This window comes from Tachypleus tridentatus, chromosome 12 (genome assembly GCF_004210375.1).
Source record: "Tachypleus tridentatus isolate NWPU-2018 chromosome 12, ASM421037v1, whole genome shotgun sequence".
NCBI classification, from domain to species: Eukaryota; Metazoa; Arthropoda; class Merostomata; order Xiphosura; family Limulidae; genus Tachypleus; species Tachypleus tridentatus.
This window is the reverse complement of record NC_134836.1, coordinates 64,936,292-64,956,762: the sequence shown is the minus strand read 5'-3', so window position 1 is coordinate 64,956,762 and position 20,471 is coordinate 64,936,292. Positions and strand designations below refer to the sequence as shown.

General features: G+C 35.8%; 1 protein-coding gene across 1 annotated transcript in view; it reads right to left on the bottom strand.

Moving 5' to 3' along the window:
* LOC143233428 (ras-related protein Rab-7L1-like) overlaps positions 1-20,471 on the bottom strand; it is a 44,543-nt gene that overhangs the window by 9,039 nt on the left and 15,033 nt on the right. The window contains exons 3-4 of the mRNA XM_076469636.1: positions 1,716-1,844; positions 404-475 (exon numbers count right to left, since the gene is read on the bottom strand). Coding sequence (XP_076325751.1) covers positions 404-475; positions 1,716-1,844 — 201 coding nt within the window. The remainder of the gene's footprint in view (positions 1-403; positions 476-1,715; positions 1,845-20,471) is intronic.

The following is a 20,471-nucleotide window of genomic DNA, read 5'->3' as shown; positions in this document are numbered from 1 at the left end:
AACATGTTATCATCATTGAATGATAACCTTCTGTGTCTGCACCTCTAAAACATGTTATCATCATTGAATGACAACCTTCTGTGTCTTCACCTCTACACAGTCAGTTTAACACTGTAGATAGTCTTTTGTGTTTGTTCCTTTAAAGTTTTTGTGGTTAAACAAGATGTATTAACGGGACAATATCAATGTTTTATTACACTCTACTGTGTTATGTACCTGCTTAATCTACTATGTTAAGCTTTTAATTATTATAAAACTTTAAAATATGCAATGAAAGATATCAATTTCGAATACAGAAAACTAAAATGTAGAAAATATTTAAAGAAACAAACTATACGTAAAGTTACTATACATATATTTTTCTTTTTGCAATTATATCTTATAATACTTGTATTTACATTACCTGCAATGTCCCAGAGTTGTAGTTTTATGGTCTCAGTGTCCGAATATTTGATTACTTTCAAAGCAAAATCCACTAAATTCAAAGATAAGAAAAAAAAACAATAACCCACTCTGTAAAATAAAAAAAACATTACATTAACGTACCAGTGTTTGGGAATTAGACACTTTGTAAGCCTGAATAATTTATCTTCACAGTCAAGTTTAGAAACAAACTGTAAAATTATTTAAATACAGTACTTTAGAGATTACTTTAACATGGGATGAGCATGTGGAAGATACAGTTAAGTTTTTTTGTTTTTGAATTTCGCGCAAAGCTACACGAGAGTTATCTGCGCTAGCCGTCCCTAATTTAGTAGTGTAAGACTAGAGGGAAGGCAGCTAGTCATCACCACCCACCACCAACTCTTGGGCTACTCTTTTACCAACGAATAGTGGGATTTATCATAACATTGTAACGCTCCCACGGCTGAAAGGGCGAGCATATTTGGTGCGACGGGAATTCGAACCCGAATGCCTTAACCCTCCTGGCCATGCCGGGCCTAATACAGTTAGGATACGATCTGAAAAGTGTGAAATGCGAGCTAGACTAGAGAAGATGATATCTGATTTTTGAAGTTATCCATTTCTTAAGTTTATCTGTCTTTGTCAGCCAGTTTGTTCAATTTTATGAAAACTGAGTTTGATTTACAATGAAGGAGTAAGAATACATACGAGTTTTGAGGTAAATGTTTTTTAATAACATCTGACGAATTAGTAAAACTTAGAATTGAAAGAAATAAAACACTTTTGCTAACATGGAATGGATTGAGCTTTGTATTCTTACTTCTGCTAAATACTTTAAAAAGAGCACAACAAGGATCATTAAAACATCATTTCCCAACATATATTTTATAAAAACACATTTACATCTATATTTGATGGAATATTGTTCATAATTCTAACAAATCTCACAGTGACGAAATTACTAAAAATAATTTTAGTTTCTTAAAAATTGGGGCCTGGCATGGCCTAGCGCGTTAAGGTGTGCGCTTCGCAATCCGAGGGTCGCGGGTTCGCGCCCAAGTCGTGCCAAACATGCTCGCCCTCCCAGCCGTGGGGGCGTTATAATGTGACGGTCAATCCCACTATTCGTTGGTAAAAGAGAAGCCCAAGAGTTGGCGGTGGGTGGTGATGACTAGCTGCCTTCCCTCTAGTCTTACACTGCTAAATTAGGGACGGCTAGCACAGATAGCCCTCGCGTAGCTTTGTGCGAAATTCCAAAAAACAAACAAACAAACTTAAAAATTGGTTGAATAATATTATATTCTCCTTACCTCCGACTGTGCCTTTGTAATCGTTTTTGAAAACATTATTTACATATCGTTGAACAAACGACGTCTTCCCTACTGTCGGATCGCCAACGATGATAACTTTGAATAATTTTTCTATTTGTCTAACGTTTTCTGAAAAATTTCAACCGTTTAACTTAACAAAAAATAATGTTGACATGTGAATGAAAAACAAAAATATGCATTGAAAGATGACGATATAGCAATGACATCATTGTGATAAAAATAAATTAAGGCGATGCGGTGGGACTGTGACCGAAAAATAAACTGATGCAAATTATCTGTACTAATATATGACCTTACAATTTTTCCTTGCTTCTACTGACCAAAGACCCTATTATAGTTCACGGGATGTCGTGGAAAACGACCTCGCTGTAATTCATAGAATATAAGGACAATTACTTTACTGCAAGTCAAATAATATAAGGATAAGTCACCTTAATGTAACTCATAGAATATAAGGACAAATTACTTGTCTGTAATTCATAGAATATATAAGAACAAACTGCTCTACTCTATGTCATGGAATATAAGAACAAACTAATCCACTGTAACTCATAGAATATAAGGACAAATTACCTCACTGTAACTCATAGAATATAAGGACATATTACCTCACTGTAACTCGTAGAATATAAGGACAATTCTTGATGACGAGAGACCCACTTGAAAAAAAAAATGTATCTCAGAACGGCTGGTATGGATATTAACGCTTTTACTAGTAAAGCAGAGAACAACGTTTCGACCTTCCTAGGTCATCTTAAGGCTAACAAAGAGAAAGTTTGATGATTCTCTTTCATCATAGGGAGAAGCTTTAACTTCCAAATATCATCTGCCAAAGTTGTGGAAGGCACTGCTTTCGTTTAACTTCTTGCATAACATGCAATATTACACCAACAAATATCTCTAGATACACAATAAAGGAACAATTCCAGCTAAAACAAAGTCAACAGTTTTCTGGACCACATGTTAAGTAAGAACTGCATTGACTCAGATAAACGAATAAGGTGGAAAATGCATAAAATGCAGTAATTGATAAAAAAATTAACTACGATGGTTAGCATTCTTTTACTTTCAGTATCGGAAAATCTATTTTAATATTCTTGTTGCACTATATAAGAAAAACATACGACAGTCAGTATTCTTATCTTTGTCTTATCTGATTGACACGATAGTTAGTATTTTTATCTTTTTTACTACCTGAAAAAAACATAGTGTAGTCAATATTATATTTTATTACATTAGGAAAATACACAGCACAATATAACGTTAAGTAGAGATGTAATGCTGGAGAGAGAAATCTGTTCAGACTTTTCACACTTTGATTTAACATTAAGAAGCAATGTAATACCCAAGAGAAGAGTCTTTCGTTTAGACTTCTTACAATCTGATTTATCATTTAAAAGCAGTATAGTACAGCTGTGTAGTTAGTGGTGTTCAAAACGCGCCGGTGTGTATTTATCTGGGATGGGTGGGTCTGAAGAATGAGGTAACTTTCTGAAATGAAACAGATTCGTGTTATAGCTGCATAAAGACATGTATTATCATGCGCAACCAGAGGCGTTGGCAGGTGTTTTTTTTTTAACAATAAAAATATTTATTACCATTAATGTTTTGTCAGTGTATTATATCCACTTTAACCCCTGGTGGTAACACCAATAAACCTTTATGTTCAGGTTATTTCTGTACTTTCTTGCACTAAGGAAGGTTTAGAGCTGACACTACCAGCAAATCTGGTACATATATTTGCGTGTTTTTTTTGTTGCATTGAGTATAAGCAATGTTACTTTTTATTTCTGCACTTAATGCTCACCTAGTGTCAAGAGATCAAATAGATGATCCATCTTCAGGCTGTCCTGGGTGTCAAATATTGTTCTAGAGCAGGGCTTTCCAACACGCGGCACGCGGGCTGCATGCGGCCCACGGCATGGTTTTGTGTGCCCCGCAAAGGTCTATTGAAAAATAACCTACTTTTATAATATTTTTTGTAGTGAAGGAATGAAACTTTTTGACTTGCGAGGTAAAAATGCATGAAAGCTCCGACTCATATTCAGTAATGAAATTTTCAAATTTATTTTGTGTGCACCTATATGTTTATTATTTATGCCTCTATAATTTTACAGTAATAACTTGATAGTAATAGCTTTTAAATTGTATCAAATACACCTCGGCGTATTATACCATCATTCCCCCTGCTATACAAAGTAGACTCGCCCAGCTAGTGGTTGTTGCCAGTCTGTCCATTTGCTGTTGTGGAGGTTGACGTGTTGTAAATTATCACTGTTCAGTTCCATGGTAAATATAAACATGAGCAAATTTTTTAAGAAACATAAGATTGACAGTGAAAATATAGAGTACCAGGAACATCGGAAAATTGATTATTTAATTACAAACAATAACGGCAATTTGCAGTGTTTGGTTTGTATGCAAATTATACCAGTGCCCAAAGAATTTAATGTGAAAAGGCATTATTCATTATGCATGAAGAAAAGTATAAAAAATATAAAGGAGAAATTCGAAAAGTTCAGATTGCGGATTTCAGCAAGAAATTAAAACAACAAACGAGTATGTTTAGCAAGTTGCCAGAAAGCCAGACATCTGCTTTGAATGCTTTGTACATCGTTTTCCTTGAACTTGCAAGAGCAAAGAAATATTTTATTGATTGCAGTTTAATAAATAAATGTGCTGTTGAAATAGCAAAGGTGTTTGGGATTGCCAAAATTGTTGAGAAATTTGAATCAGAGTCGATTCCCAACCAAACCATACAAAGGAGAGTCACTGATATGAGAGAACAATTAGAAAACTCAATTGTTGGATTGGTTGAAAAAGTACTTATTTCTCGCTTTATCGTGACCAAAGTACTGATCAAGCAGATGTAAGTCAGCTGTTAATATTTGTACGCATTATTCATTAAGATTTTTCAAGGAAAGAGGAATTATTGAACGTATGTGCTCTTCGTGAGACCACAAAATGAAAGGATATCTTCGAGGCAGTGAAAATTTCAGTTGATAAAATCGGAGATTTCAATAATTGCTCAGCAATAGTGACAGATGGCGCACCTGTGATTATTGGAGAAAAAAATTAGGCTTTGTTGGTTTTCTTAAAGAAAATGAAGTAACTTGTCCAATATTTCATTTTGTTATTCATCAGGGAGCTTTGTGTGGGAAATCAGCGAAACAAAACAAAGTTTTTAAACTTGTTGTTAAAGTTATCAACATTATAAGACGAGAAAACAAAGCTCTTTTACATCGGCAGCTGAAGCAGTTTTTGGAGGATATGGAGGCAGAATATAGGAATTTGGCTCTTTATAACGAAGTAAGGTGGCTCAGTGCTGAAAAGTGTCTTGAACTATTCTTTGGAATAAGAAAAGAAATCTCTGCATTCCTCGACCAGTTTGTTTCATCGGATAGAACACAACTAGAAGGAGAGATCAAAAGTAAGGATTTTCTGAAGCAACTGGCTTTTCTCACAGACATCACCACTCACCTTAACGATCTCAAACTGAAGCTCCAGGGGCAGAACCAGATGGTATCAGATTTAATAGGAAACATAAATGGGTTTCGAAATAAGTTAAGAATTTTCAAAGTTCAGAAAACAACAACTTGGCCCACTTTCCAAGTTGTCAGCAATTAACAGAACAGTTGAAAGATGACGAGCCACTTGATTTTTCAGAATTTTGTGTAAATATTGAAGTTATCATAGATGAGTTTAACGTAAGATTCGAAGGACTTAAAATGCTAAAATGCAGGATAGATCTGTTCAATAATCCTCTTTTTGTTGATATAGAAAATCAACAAGGTAACGTTCAACTTGAATTATGTGATTTGAAAGTTGATCCAGTTCTGCAAACCTGGCAAGAAAAAAGGACCAGATTTCTCTGAACTACTTTCAAAAAATCGATTTCCAAATCTACGTGCGTTTAGACAGAAAATGACATCAATGTTTGGTAGCACATACATATGTAAAAGTGTGTTTTCCACAATGAAATTCATTAAAAACCACAACGGAAGTCGTCTCACGGATTCTTCTCTGCTTCACTTCCTGAGACTAGCAACGACAGAACTCCATGTCGACAAACCCGCTTTGGTCAGTGCTGCTGAGCGACCTCAAAGTTCACATTGAAAATTTTATGTCCTTACTAAGTTAAATATCATAGATATGTTTGTTATTCTAGTTTATTTTATATGCAGCATTTTTTCAAAAAAATTATTTATTACCTAATTGAACATGTTTAAATTACATTTTACTTTCATTTTCACAATGAAATACATCTTTTTTTACAAATAAGCCCGTCCAAATATCATGTAACGTAAAGTAAGTCACATTCAGATTAACTCCTTCCCCAATCGTAACTCATTTTACCATGTTGAAAGGACATAAATTAACTCTACCATGGATCTATTTACTCTTTATTTTGCATTACGTAATACACCAACAAGCCCTAATTTGACAAAAATATAATGCCACCCGCCGCGAGACTCGTGAATATAGTTGTGGCCCACGGGCACTCTTAAGTTCTAGAGTGATTCCAAGTTGAGAAACAAAATAATCACTAGAGAAACATCACGTGATCAAAGCCTTCCCGACACTTAACTCTTACTGACTTTGTGAATAATTTATAGTTTACAATTGTAAGTTTTCAACGCTGAACTTGACCATGAAGAGGAACCATGAGTAACTACGGTAAATTGTATGTATAAACAATAATATTTGTTGTCCAGTTGTCTACGTCTAGACAATTAATACTACACAAATAGATCTGAAGTTGAATGTTTTGTAATACATTTTAATTAGGCCCGGATTACGTTTCCATGGTGATCTATCTGTATTTAACGTACTGTGTTCCCACGACGACAACAAAGAAAAAAGATGGCAAATTATGATGGCTTTCGTAATATGGTTCAATAGACTTTTTGAGTGTTAAGCTTTTGATAAATACAGTAACCATATAATTTACTTTATGTCTTATACGAACCATGCACGCCGTAAAGAGTTCTACCTAATTACAGCACGACGTTTTATTATCTGCAGTTAAACTTTAAGGCGTAACAATTTAACGCCAAAAACAATGTAATTAGACCTTTTTCTTCAGTTTCAATGTTATGGAGTTAATCGACATGTTACAACCAGTTCACCGATGTGTTAAATATGACCAACAACAGTAGCAATAAGGTAGAGGTATCATCAGTATATAACTTCATCTCGAGTCTTTTCAAACTTTTACACGTTTTATTACAACGACTAACTATTGCCAGTATCAGAAGTTTTGTGAAGATTTAGGCAGACACAACCAGACGACAAGGAGATGGTTAAAAAAAGAACCCACTAACAACTCCTGGGCCGCTCTTGTCTAGCCACAACACGGAGAGCGTTTTTTTTTTTTTTTTGCAAGAACTACGAACCATTAACTCATGGGTTGATTATTTGATCACGCTAACAACTACGTCACGCCCAGCTCCCATAATAATTTTCAGTGATCCTCGAATTTCTCACTTTCTAACTTAGTTAGACATTAATAACAAAATTACCAACTGCGAAAGCTGATAGTCATTGCTTATACGATCACATATTTTATACTCACTGTTTTGTAGAGACATGTCATTCAACTAATCAACTTCCTTTCTTCTTTATACCACTGTTTCATGCACCAAGTGCTTGGTTAAGTTAATTTAATACTGCTTCAATGAATCACATGCGTTCAAGACGTGTCTCGTGACGCACAACTGTGCCTCGTGATCAGGACGTTGCTGTCCTTCGAGTTTTGCTATGCCTTCAGGTAGTTAGAAATTATTTTCTAAACCTATCAACACATTAAGAAGCACGTGCGTCATCTCACGTAACCGAATTTCGTCGTCTGGAAGTAGACGTCCTTCTGTTGTTTTTAATGTGAGGTCATCACTACAGATTGGATGCTGTGCAGAACAAACCACAGGCAGCGATACATTTTTCAACACTAGAGGACGCTGTATACATATAATAAGCGAGGATATGAAAAAACAAACAAACTAGGAAAATACTAGATTTTTTTTTTTATATTTGATTCCAATTACAATAGTTACAGAAAGCTTACGTCACGGACTGGGCCAGGATGCCAAACTTCCACATTCAGATAGACACCAAAAACAACAGTGATTAATGCAGATAAACACCTACAACAACAGTGATCAATGTAGATAAATGTTCACAACAACAGTGATTAATATGGATAAACACCACCAACAACAGTGATTAATGTAGATAAACACCACCAACAACAGTGATTAATGTAGATAGACACCACCAACAACAGTGATTAAACACTGTATTTTTCTAATTACTTTTTAAATGTAATTTATAAAATTCAACAGTATTAACAGTATTATAACTATAATCATGATAAATCTACAACAGTGTTATATCCACAATCAGTTATATACGTATAAACAATCTTAAAAATGTAAAGAGTATTATATCTATAAACAAACCTATACGTAAACATTTGAAATCAGTAAAGCTAATGTATCTTTCTGTTACACATAAGGTACTAAACTGACAAACTATATATTAACACTGTTGTTCTTCTTGATTGAACTCAATAAATACTCAAGGACTGCAGGACTTTTCTTTGTAGTCATTGCATAATCATAAAAATTTCAATAACACAGCCAACCAATGGAGACTAAAATATATCTTCATTTCTACTGGAAGTGTAATACTGTTTTAGATTAAACGATAGTTTCGAAATAGCCCCTGACTCCTAAGAATATAGTGCTGAATAACAGCATAATGACAAACATCTCCTTCATTTGTTCGGGTTGATTGTAACGAAGCTTTTGCAACGTTTCTGACGTCATCCATGAAAAATAAAATATTTTTGAAAAATGTTCAAATTGATATACTTTAATAGAAATGTGAAGATTTGAACAAATATATCATGTATTAAACGGTTGACCTCAATAAATAATGATGATAATATGGTGAGAAAGACCAGTGAAATATAATTATATCATCCCAAGCCATAAGTATTGAAAATAGATTGTTAGAGTTTTTGTTGGTAAAAATATTATGTGATATGTGAGAGAAATTTTCCTTACATCAGTATTTACAATAAACGATGTAAAACGTTTTCAAAGTAAAGAAAAGCAAACATTTTACTCTTTTGAATAATTTAGATTATAAAAACCTCTAAACATCAAACTTGTGAGTGTAACCACTAAACTTGATATACTAAAGCACAGTTGATGCACAAGGTTTACTCTCACTTCACTGAACAAAACATTAATATTATAGTTGTGGACTATAATATGTTCAGATTCCCTGGATTTCAAGAATTAACTTCACAAATAAACAGTGGGTGGCACCGTGGCAGGCTGCCAGGACCATGGCACTAACCAAGTACCATTGGCGCAATCATTCACTATAGATGTCACCAATGGTACTGTGAATGTGACGTTGACAAACAGAAGTTGCGATAAACAGTCATTCACTATGTCAAGCCTGAAAAAGCAAAATACACTGCATGGGTTCTTTAAACCAATTCATGAGGCTGAACCTGATCAATCTGCTGCAGCCAATCAGGTTGAATCAGAATTGTCAACTGAATAGTCAGAGTCATTACCGTGGCCTTCTACCAGTGCTGCCACTACCACCTCAGGTCCAGTCTGGGACATTGGAAGTTAGATTTCTGATGATGTAAGGATTGGTAAATAGGTAAGTCGACTCCTCATTATATTAATTTTGTATTAAAAATCATGCAAACTCTCTGATGAGTTTTAGACTGAATATTCATTGCTGCTAGTGATTGTAGGCCTACAGCCACAGGATGTTAGGCCTGCTCTGTGAAGTACAACTCTAAGCCTTTCTCTTCGAGGTTATTGTACTCTCATAACAAACTTTCCTATGTGCAAAATAACTTAATTAGAACTATGACTTTCTGTCTCTTTTAGATAAACGCTGAAACCAAGAAATGCCTCCTTGAGAATGCCTGGAAGCCAGAGAGTGATTATGTTTCCCCCAGTGTTGTCCAAGAAAGCTGCGTTTTCAGCATCGTTGGCTTTCACTTTGGAGATGGCTACTCTAAAGTCAACATGCAAAGGGTGCTTTCTGCAACTACTTCTGTCTCTTTGCTCCTGATGGTGCTGGTGTTGGAAGCCAGAAACTGGGACAACTAGTGAAATTTCCATATACAAACTGGAAGAAGGCTGTTGAAGACTTCAAGGCACATGAATTGAAACGGTACCACAAAGACAGCAAAGAAAAAGCTAACAATTTTCTACAGGTTGTAAACACAAGTTCATCTGTGCACTTGCAGCTTGATGCAACTTACAAGCAAGAAATTGAACAGAACCGAAATTATTTAATGCCTATTATTGATACTGTATTGCTGTGTGGGAGACAGGGTTTAGCTTTGAGGGGAAAATATGATTCTGGTCCAATGTTTGTCGGTAAAACTGATGAGGAGCCCATCAATAATGATGGGAATTTTCGGGCAATTTTGCGCTACAGAGCAAAGGGTGATGTCAAACGTTCAGCAAGCCTTAAGAATACAAAGAGGAATACTATGTATCTAAGTCCTCAAATTCAAAATTAAATCATCAATGCCTGTAATACTCATGTTCTTGATGCTTTGGCCAACGGGGTTAATGCTGATGAAACAACAGATATTTCAGACATTTTTTCGCTGTGTGTTAGATATTTGCAAGCCAATGACAACTCTGTTGCAATGAGAGAAGATTTTTTGCAATTTATATCTGTTTATGATGTGACAGGCAGAAACTTGGCTCATGTTATCATAACCAATCTGACAAAATATGGTATTGACATGGCTTACCTGCGAGGACAATAGTACGACGGTGCTGCCTCTATGAGTGGGAAATTCACTGGTTGGTGTCCAGAGACACATAACTAATAAATTCCCACTTGCACCCTATGTACACTGCAGTGCCCATTCTCTAAACTTGGCAATTTCTGATGCTTGTAAAGAAGTTCCTGTGCGAAATTGCATGGGAGTAGTTTCTAGCATTAAAAACTTTCTCAATACACCCAAACGAAAGCACGTTTTGGCTCTTTCGGTGGAGCACCTGAATCGAAAAAAAAGTTTGAAAGGTCTCTTCCCCACCCGATGGGTGAGACTTGTGACTCAGTCATTGTCTTTCTAGAATTAATCCATGCAGTTGCAGATGCCCTTGAGACCATAACAGATTGGCAAGACAGAGATTCTCCCCGCAAGCCAAACAATTGTTGTGTTCTATAACACAGCCAGGATTCATCATGACTCTACTTACCATTGCTAAATTGTTTTCCTTTAGTTTACCTCTGTGCAACTTACTGCAGCAACAGAACATTGATTTAGGTGCTGCGATGCATCACGCAGGAATAGTGGAAGATTTAATCCGTTCACTCAGGAATAATACTGTGAATGAATTTAAAAACATTTTCTGTGAGGCTCAAACTCTGTAGTGAGCTTCAAATTGACATCATAATGTCAGATGTACCGTGCTAACTCACAAACCACTAGCTCTGAGGAGTATTTTCGTATTGTTGTATTTGTACTATTTGTTGATCACTTTCTTTCACAAATATGTAACCGTCTGTCCAGTCACAAAACTCTCCTTACAAACTTCATGTGTCTGCTACCATCAGGATCTACCACAGAACGGTCAGAACCTACAGCACAACAATGTGACCAAATTAAAGAGTTGGTCAATATATACAAGGCTGAAATTGACAGCACTTCACTAGCTGCAGTAGGTGAACTTAGGGTTTAGTAGAAATCACTTGCGAACAACAGACCAAAAAATGTCATAGATGCATATGCAATGTGCAATGCAGAAATGTTCCCAGTCATTTATAGACTGTTGAAAGTATTTGCCACGCTGCCTGTGTCAACGAGCTCAGTAGAGCGTTCGTTTTCAACTCTCAGAAGACTCAAAACGTATTTGAGAAATACCACCATTGAAGATCGATTGAATGGCCTGGCCTTATTATACATTCACCGTGATATTAAAGTTGAACCAAACTGTGTTATAGATGTCCTGGCAAGAACGAACAGGCGTTTGAGCCTTTCATAGATATTCGATTGTATTTCTCTAGTTCTGACAAAACTTGCTGTATTAAAAGTGTTCAATTAGAAATTTGCATTTGACCATTTGTTGTGTGTGAAATTATCTGTCATGCAATCACGGATCTTTATGAAACTTCACAGGTGGTAACTGAACTTGTCTAAAAAGTTTGGGTCCATGGGTTTTTTTTAACACATTCCCTGGCTACGCCCCTGGAGTTCGGTGCTATATTATTTCAATATTTCTTACCAGTTTCATTTTTGGTTGCTACAGGGAAGTACAAAAAAACTCGTATATAACGATACTTAAGAACATTTAATTGCACAAACATGATAACTGTCAAACAATATCGTTTGAAATAAATAAATGCATATTAATAATAAAGATATCGAGCAGTTGAACATCTTATGCAATTGAAGTGTTATTGATGTTTAAGTTTAATAACATCAATTTCTTAATTATCAAAACAATACGTTACATAGTGGTCTTCAATACGTTATATAGCGGTCTTCTTTCCTTTAAATATTCACTGTAGCTGAGCTCGGAGTTGTATAAACATGTGTGGTATCATATTTTAAAACTGGGATCCGTATGGTGTCCTCCCTGTTAACTACTCTGAAGTTGGTATGTGGTCAACAATTGTATGCATATATAGTAACCCAGGTAGAAGTTGCAAAGTGTGGGTACTCAAAGTGTTCCCTTAACGTTGGTCCATCGCTTCGGTATACTTACAGCGTCCAGGAGGAACCATTTTATCTTCCCTGGCCACCCACTTAATCTAAAGATAGAATTAGAATTTTCGTTATGAGTATTTATTGCACAGTTAAAAACATGAAGATAAGATTGGTTAAAACTTGTAGTATAGGAATTTCTTTATCTGTATATAGATGACGCAACTTTTATTTTATTCATAAAAATCTATTATTATTAAAGTATATTGCTTCGGTTTATTTTTTCCAGAACCATTATTATTATGAGCATTTCTTTTCTACACTGATAAAATGTGATACAAATATCATATAAAATATCTGTGAATTTTCAGTCTAAACTAATGTGACATCAATGTGTCACTTTGGTTACTGACTGAACTTAAATCAAGTTTTGTTAAATACAACTAAAAAGAAACTTCCATCTATCAATGAAAAGAGGGACAAGTTTATAACAGCTAAAAATTAGTAACTTTCGTACTTCAATTATAAGTGTTGTTTTTTCTCTAAATCCATTGTTTTATTTCTTATTAATTTAACAGAAATATCAATATGATACCAATTTTATTTAGAGAAGATACTCAGTGATCACTTAACATTATTAATACAAAAATTCTGAAACGAATATTGACCGATGGCGTCTACTGTGTTAATATCATGAATATTTGAGATGTACTTGCTTCAAGAATGGCCTGGCATGGCCAAGCGCGTAAGGCGTGCGACTCGTAATCCGAGGGTCGCGGGTTCGCGCCCGCGTCGCGCTAAACATGCTCGCCCTCCCAGCCGTGGGGGTGTATAATGTGACGGTCAATCCCACTATGCGTTGGTAAAGAGTAGCCCAAGAGTTGGCGGTGGGTGGTGATGACTAGCTGCCTTCCCTCTAGTCTTACACTGCTAAATTAGGGACGGCTAGCACAGATAGCCCTCGAGTAGCTTTGTGCGAAATTTCAAAACAAACAAATGCTTCAGGAATATTTAATCCAAAATACATTTAATAAGACAAATGGAGGTAAAGGACCGGAAGAAGAGCAAAAGTTAGCAGCCCAAGTTTCTTATACTCTTTGTTATTTAACTTACAGATAAATATACGTCATTAATGATGACTGAGTCACATCCCACCTCAACATTTATTTGAAAATTTTCACGACAAAACTAGCTCATAAATCTAGTGCTGTACTTTTCTCCCAGTTTACTAAGTGCTCTGTTTTCACGTGTAATTCTGTACTTTTCTTCCAGTTTACTAAGTGTCCTGTTATCAAGTCTAGTAGTGTATTTTTCTCATAGCTCACTAAATATCCAGTTCAAACTCTTGTGCTGTAAAGTTCTTTCCAGTTTACTGTGTCCAGTTTTGAAGTTTAGCACCATATATTTTTTTCTATTTAATTAAATATTCATTCTAAGTTTCCAATATTTTAAGCCACTGGGACCCGACATGGTCAGGTGGTTATGGCGCTAGACTCTTAATCTGAGGATCGCGGGTTCGAATTCCTGTCACACCAAACAAGCTCGCCATTTCAGCCGCAGGGACATTATAATGTGATGGTCAATCCCACTATTCATTGTTCAAAATAGTAGTGCAAGAGTTGGCAGTGAGTGGTAATGCCTTCCAACTAGTCTTACACTGCTAAATTAACAATGGTTAGCGCAGACAGCCCTCGTGTAGCTTTGTGCAAAATTCAAAAACCAAATAAAAGCCATTGTATTGTCAAAGTTGTTTGCGTTATAATGCCCATCCTACTGCCAAAAGTTCCAATCTGTCTATTTATTCCAACTGCTGGGGTCCTCATCTTCTTCTTCAATGCAACAAGTTAGATTCTCCTTTGATTTGTAACACCTGTCATCTCGGTCATCTCGCTTCTTCCTACAGATGTCTTGGTAAGCCTCTCCCTATATCTGATGATCTTGTTTCCGTTGCACCAGTTCAAACAACTGATGTCATCACATCTCCTACGAATTCGGTTTCTGCTGTCCCTGCCACTAAAGACGTTGTAATTCTTATTCTCCAAAATATCCTCCAGTATCAACGTGTATTTTTCCTGGATAGTGTCACAACTGCTGCTCATATTATTTTTATATGTGGGCTACGTATTCTGGCCTTAACTCTTTTTTTTTTTTTCGTCGCCTATGAGAACCTTGTATGGACTACACGCTAACGTTTTTATTCGTTAACATTCGTTCCCTTCTTACCAGCCTCCTACTGTTGGAAATTCTGTTGGATGTCAAATCCTATGGCTGCATTCTTTTCAATTAAACTCTTCTCAAACCCACTCACAATGTTCACTGTTTGGCTTTGGTTTTTAATTGTTATGATAACCCATTAGGTATGGTCTTTGGAAGGGGGCTATTAGAACTGGCGTTCGTCTTCCAGTTAGGATTCACTTTCTTCCTCGCTATTCACTCCCCTGAGCGGAACTGTTGATTTCCTTTCTCTTATCACAACTTTTGAAGCAATAAATATTCGCCAAAGTGTTGCTTTTTCCTCAGGACATTTTTCTTCTATTTAGACAGAACCTATTCCAGCTATATTACTGTAGCAGATATTAACTAACATGGCACAACCTCCTCTGAATTTGCTCTTTCAGTTTCCTAGCTGTCCAGGTTCTCATTCGTCCCCCGATGTCGTTATTACTTCAGTTAATCTTGTCCGTCTTATTCTCTTCACGTGTGTCCTCTTATGGACAGTGCTCCAATCTCAATAATAAACCATCTTTTTTCCCTGTTTTGAAATCATTTTAACGGATGGAAGTGTTTTCCTTCTTATCCAAATTTGCTAGATGGCGCTGCGCCTTTATTTTTATACAAGGCTACTTTTTGCCTTCTTCCATGAAAAATACTTTCGGAAAACTGGAACGTTATCATTGTGACACTTTGGACATTATGGACACTACCATCGCCTCTCTCACGACTCTTATTCCTAATTCCACACATATATTCTAGTCAACAACTATTTGTAGGCTCTGTTGCTGATGTCCACTATATGCTCAAGAACAAACGTAATTCCTCTCCTGATTTTGATGGTACCTCTTACTCCTAATTTTTTCTTCCTTAGCTCAGAAAGTTTCTGACATGCATCTGACACGAGTTCTTATCATCCTAGTAGACTTACTAGTGTTCTCAGTAAGACTTTTGAACATATCCTGGTTGTCCAGCCTGTTTTCCACTTCTGAGGCTGGTTTTTACCCACGTTTGTCCACCAAGGTTCAACTTCTAAAGTTATGAATCTTTTACCAATGTTTGTAACTCTCATAAGCCATCATGTATGTTGCTTTTTGATTTCTAGTGTGTGATTGACGCAGTGTGGCATCATGGTTCACTCTATAAGTTGATCTGTTCCACTTCCCGTATCCTTATATTCCTATTATTTTCTCTTTCCCCAGTGGCTGGAGAACTATTGTCTCTATTAATGACATTTTCTTTCGTCCCTTCACTCTCTCTGCTAGAGGTCTCCAAGATTCAGCACTCTTCCCTCTTTTGCACATTCTCTATGTTGCTGATATGGTCCACTGTACAACTATGTACACTCATAGTAAGGTTCTCCAATCTCCAGCTAATTTATTTTTGGTTTCGATTTATTGCTGGTTTCTCATCAAAATAACGTGGTATTATTTTTGGTCCTACATGCAAAACATTCTACCGTTGCCGTGTTCCGTCTTTATTTTATGTCTATGTCTCCAATGTCCCTATCCAACTTTTTCCTTGAGGAAGTATCTCTGTGTCGTTTTTAATAAACAGCTCACGTGAAAGCTGCATCTCTCTGACAAGATCTCTCGCCATCTTAATCTGCTCCACTCACTTACAGGAACTTTCTGGGGCTTACATTAGTCATTTTTACTGTAGACATACAATAAATTCAGTTGTCATGTATGAAATACGGGCATGCCGCCTGGATTTACACTTCTGTTTTCATCTCAAAGTTTTGGAACGTCATGCTCTCTGACTCGCTTTCTGTGCTAAATTGGTTGGCCCAACTCAATAATTGTACAACTGTTTGAACTTTCCGCACACACCATTCTCCATGCTACAGCTGTGCACTCGCTCAGTTACCAAGTGTTATCTTCTCTAACATCACTGTCATCAAAGTCAATATCACACGAGTGTTTCTAGCACCTGGTGATCATTTTTTTGAGCTTGTATGTTATGTTACTTTCATCAGATGGTCCCGGCCATGTTGCAGTTCCTATGTCTCATCTACCGCTTTCTATCTATCCAGTGTTCTGAAGCCCATAGAATTCACTGTCTGAAATTTCCTGCGCGACTCGTCACCATATTTTCACCCTCTAGTGCTTATCATACCATTTACGATTGTCTTCACTGTCTTTCTAACATTCCATTTCATTTATCTCATTTTCATTGCACATCCCATTTCGTCCTTCGCTTCTTTCCATTCTCTCTCACTCGTGCTCCCTTTACTGTCACTCAAACTTGTATCCATCACTTGCATCTTTTGTTATTTTCTTTTTATCTCATTTTCTTCGCTTGATCGACGACAGGTCGTACTCACTAACTGTCCACCAGTTCCCTTTTCGAATTGGAATGGAATAACACCGAATTATAACGATGACGTGGTAAGAGCAGACGAAACTGAAATGTATTCGAATCTCTATTAAGTTTTCCAATGTGGATATCTGCTCCATCTTCCGTTTACCTTTGTTTGCAGGTTCTGGAACGTAGTACTCTCCATATGACCATTCACAGCTGGCTGCCAAGTCCAAATAATGGCCTTTATCATCGCATTACTTTTTGCAGGCTCTGGTTCATCTCCGTGATCTTTACGTTCGTTATGATGGATTGTTCCTCTGCTCTTGAAACCACTAGATTCTCCAATTTATTCTTCCTGCTGAACATCTGCTGAATTTGTCTCTTCATATTGATGACCACGAACATTTTGCTCATCCGCCGATGGTCCTCCCAGATTATATTTACCCTGCTACTTCACGTTTCATGGACACCACTTCCAGCGAAGATCTAGTGACTCGCCCCGCTCGCTTGTTTTCTGACCTCATTCACTTACATAATGTCCGATCTGTTCTTACCCTTCGACGTATGACATTTTATATCCTCTTATTCATCTATCTTTTGTTTTCTCTGCTTCTCTAGTGATGTCTTTAGGTGTAGAGAGGACGTAACATGCACCTCGCCAGTTTTTGACTAGAAGGAAGTATCACTTACATTCTAAGTATTTACAAACTTGGAGTTACTGAAGACTGTTAAGAGTTTCCCGAGACATATATATTTTGGTATTAGATTCTAAAGCAAAGGATTTAATATTTACTCTGTAGTACTTAAGGCAACTGAAGAGAATAAATATCACTCAGTCGGAAATTAGTGGACTAAGTAACGGATATTATTTTAATTATCATATAAACTTATGATTAGGGGATAGTAAAAGACAATTCGCAGCAACACACACACATAATATTGTGGTGGTTTGTAAACTCTAAATCATTTCAGTAATATTATTTTAAGTATTTATTGTTTCCTTATCCCACAAAGATGCTTTAAGATGAAGGATCTTCCCAGTTTAAATATTTTTAAATAACTCATTAATAATTTACAGTTGACTCAAATATGAGATATTAATTCTTATATTTAGTTACAGTGATTTTACTGATTTTTTGTATTCTTTCTTTATTTCCTTTTCTAACAGTTTTACAATCGAGCTTTCAAGTATATCATTTTACAGAAGATTAACGTAAACAGATATTTACTTTATCTCTGTAATGCAAAAGTGTACTCAAGTTCAATTAAAAAAGCTCATTCACGGTAAAGGTTAACAAAACCACAATTATTTGAGGAATATTGCTTCTTTTTGGTTTATACATATTAAAAATCTGTAGTTAATGTGGTTTGGTTTGTTTGGTTTGAATTTCGCGCAAAGCTACATAAGGGCTATATGCGCTAGTCGTCCCTAATTTAGCAGTGTACTAGAAGGAAGGCGGCTAGTCATCACCACCCACCTCCAATTCTTGAGCTACTCTTTTACCAACGAATTGTTGGATTGACCGTCACATTGTATCACCCGCACGGCTGAAAGGGCGAACATGTTTAGTGTAACGAAGATTCGAACCCGCAACCCTCAGATTACGAGTCAAGTGCCTTAACCACCTGGCCATGTCGGGCCTAGTTTTTGTGAATTTGAGGCTTCCTGTTTACTCTGTTTCATTGGCCCGACATAGTCAAGCGTGTTAAGGCGTTCGACTCGTAATCTGAGGTTCACGGGTTCGAATCCCGGTCGCACCAAACATGCTCGCCCTTTCAGCCGTGGGAGCATTATAATGTGACGGTCAATCCCACTATTTGTTGGTAAAAGAGTAGCCCACGAGTTAGCGGTGGGTAGTGATGACTAGCTGCCTTCCCTCTAGTCTTACACTGCTAAATTTAAGACGGCTAGCGAAGATAGCCCTCGAGTAGCTTTGCGCGAAATTCAAAACAACCAAACAATCTGTTTCTTTTAATTTTCTGACTACGATATCCCTTTCATTATTCTATAACTGGCTAACTTAAGCTCCATTTTAAAATTTACTTTGTAGTCATAATTACAGAAACATGTTCAAAAATTATGAAGCATTTCTTTGGGAAAAAATACAAAACATAATTTTGCCCTAAATGTCATTATTTATTTCTTTTAAATTTACAACCACATTTGGTTTAAACTTAGTAATGAAAACAAATAACATCGTCCCACGTTGAGATTAACGTATGATAATACTAAATATCTGAATATGAACAAGTAGTAAACTGAAATACATTTCACCCTGCAGAGATCTTAGTTCTCTCTAAAATAAAAAAGTGAGTTCAGAATCGATCCTTCCCTATAAATCAAGACAATTACGTCAATTAATAATAATAATAATTATAATAATAAATTTATTAAGCAATAAATTAGACACAAAAAATCAAATATCAATATAAAACCATCAACAAAGAGTTAACTCGTCCTGTGATGGTTAAACACATAATAAAGTAAAATCAAAACTTACAAAATCAATATAAAGTTCCCAGAATATTATCATCAGTATTTAAGATCCATTGTTTTAAGTATTTCTTTTGATTAACACGATTAATAGAAGATCTTATACTATAAGGAATAAAATTATGAATACGAGGTGCCAAATAAAGATATTGATGAAGTGTAACTGTTTTACGTGGTGTGGGTACATTAATTGGAAAAAAAGATTGAAGTCGTGTAAAATATGAAGTGACTTTAAAAGGCCTATTAAAAGAAACATGCAATGTAGATAAAGCTAAAAAATATAAATAAAGTTTATCATATGAAAGAGGGAGTTAAATTTACTGAAATCGTTATCAAGCCTATGAGTAAAAATAAGAGAGAAAACACTTTTGCAACTTGTGAATAGGAATTAAAAAAGTCTTATATGTGCCACCCCAAATTGAAATACAATATTGTAAGAAAGATTGAAAGAGAGCATAATATACACTTAACAAAATATGAGAAGGAGCACAATGACTAAGTTCAAAAATTAGCATAGAACTATATTTTAATTTATTAACTAAAGAATTAATATGAAATTGCCAATTTAATTTTCGATCTAAAATAATTCCTAAATATTTAACAGAGGAAACTTGAGTCAATTTGGGACACTTACAATTAGGGTAAGTATAACAATCACTAGAATGATAAAAAATAGAAGGAAAAGCTGGAATGACACCATAAAGGTTAAACTGAAGAAGAAAAGATTTAGATATATTTAAGGATAAGTCATTACAGAAAAGCCAATTTTAATTTTATTAAGATCACTAGAAATAATGGCTTCATTAATTAGATTTGGCTTACTATAAACAACAGCAATATCATCGGCATAGGCTTGGATATCTCCAAAAAACTGTTGGTAAAGAATATCATTTATATAAATGAGAAATAATAAAGGGCCCAGAACAGAACCTTGTGGTACTCCAACATTAATTGTAAGCCAATCACTATAATTATTATGGATACAAACCGATTGCTTTCTATTGTGAAAGTAAGAAAAAAC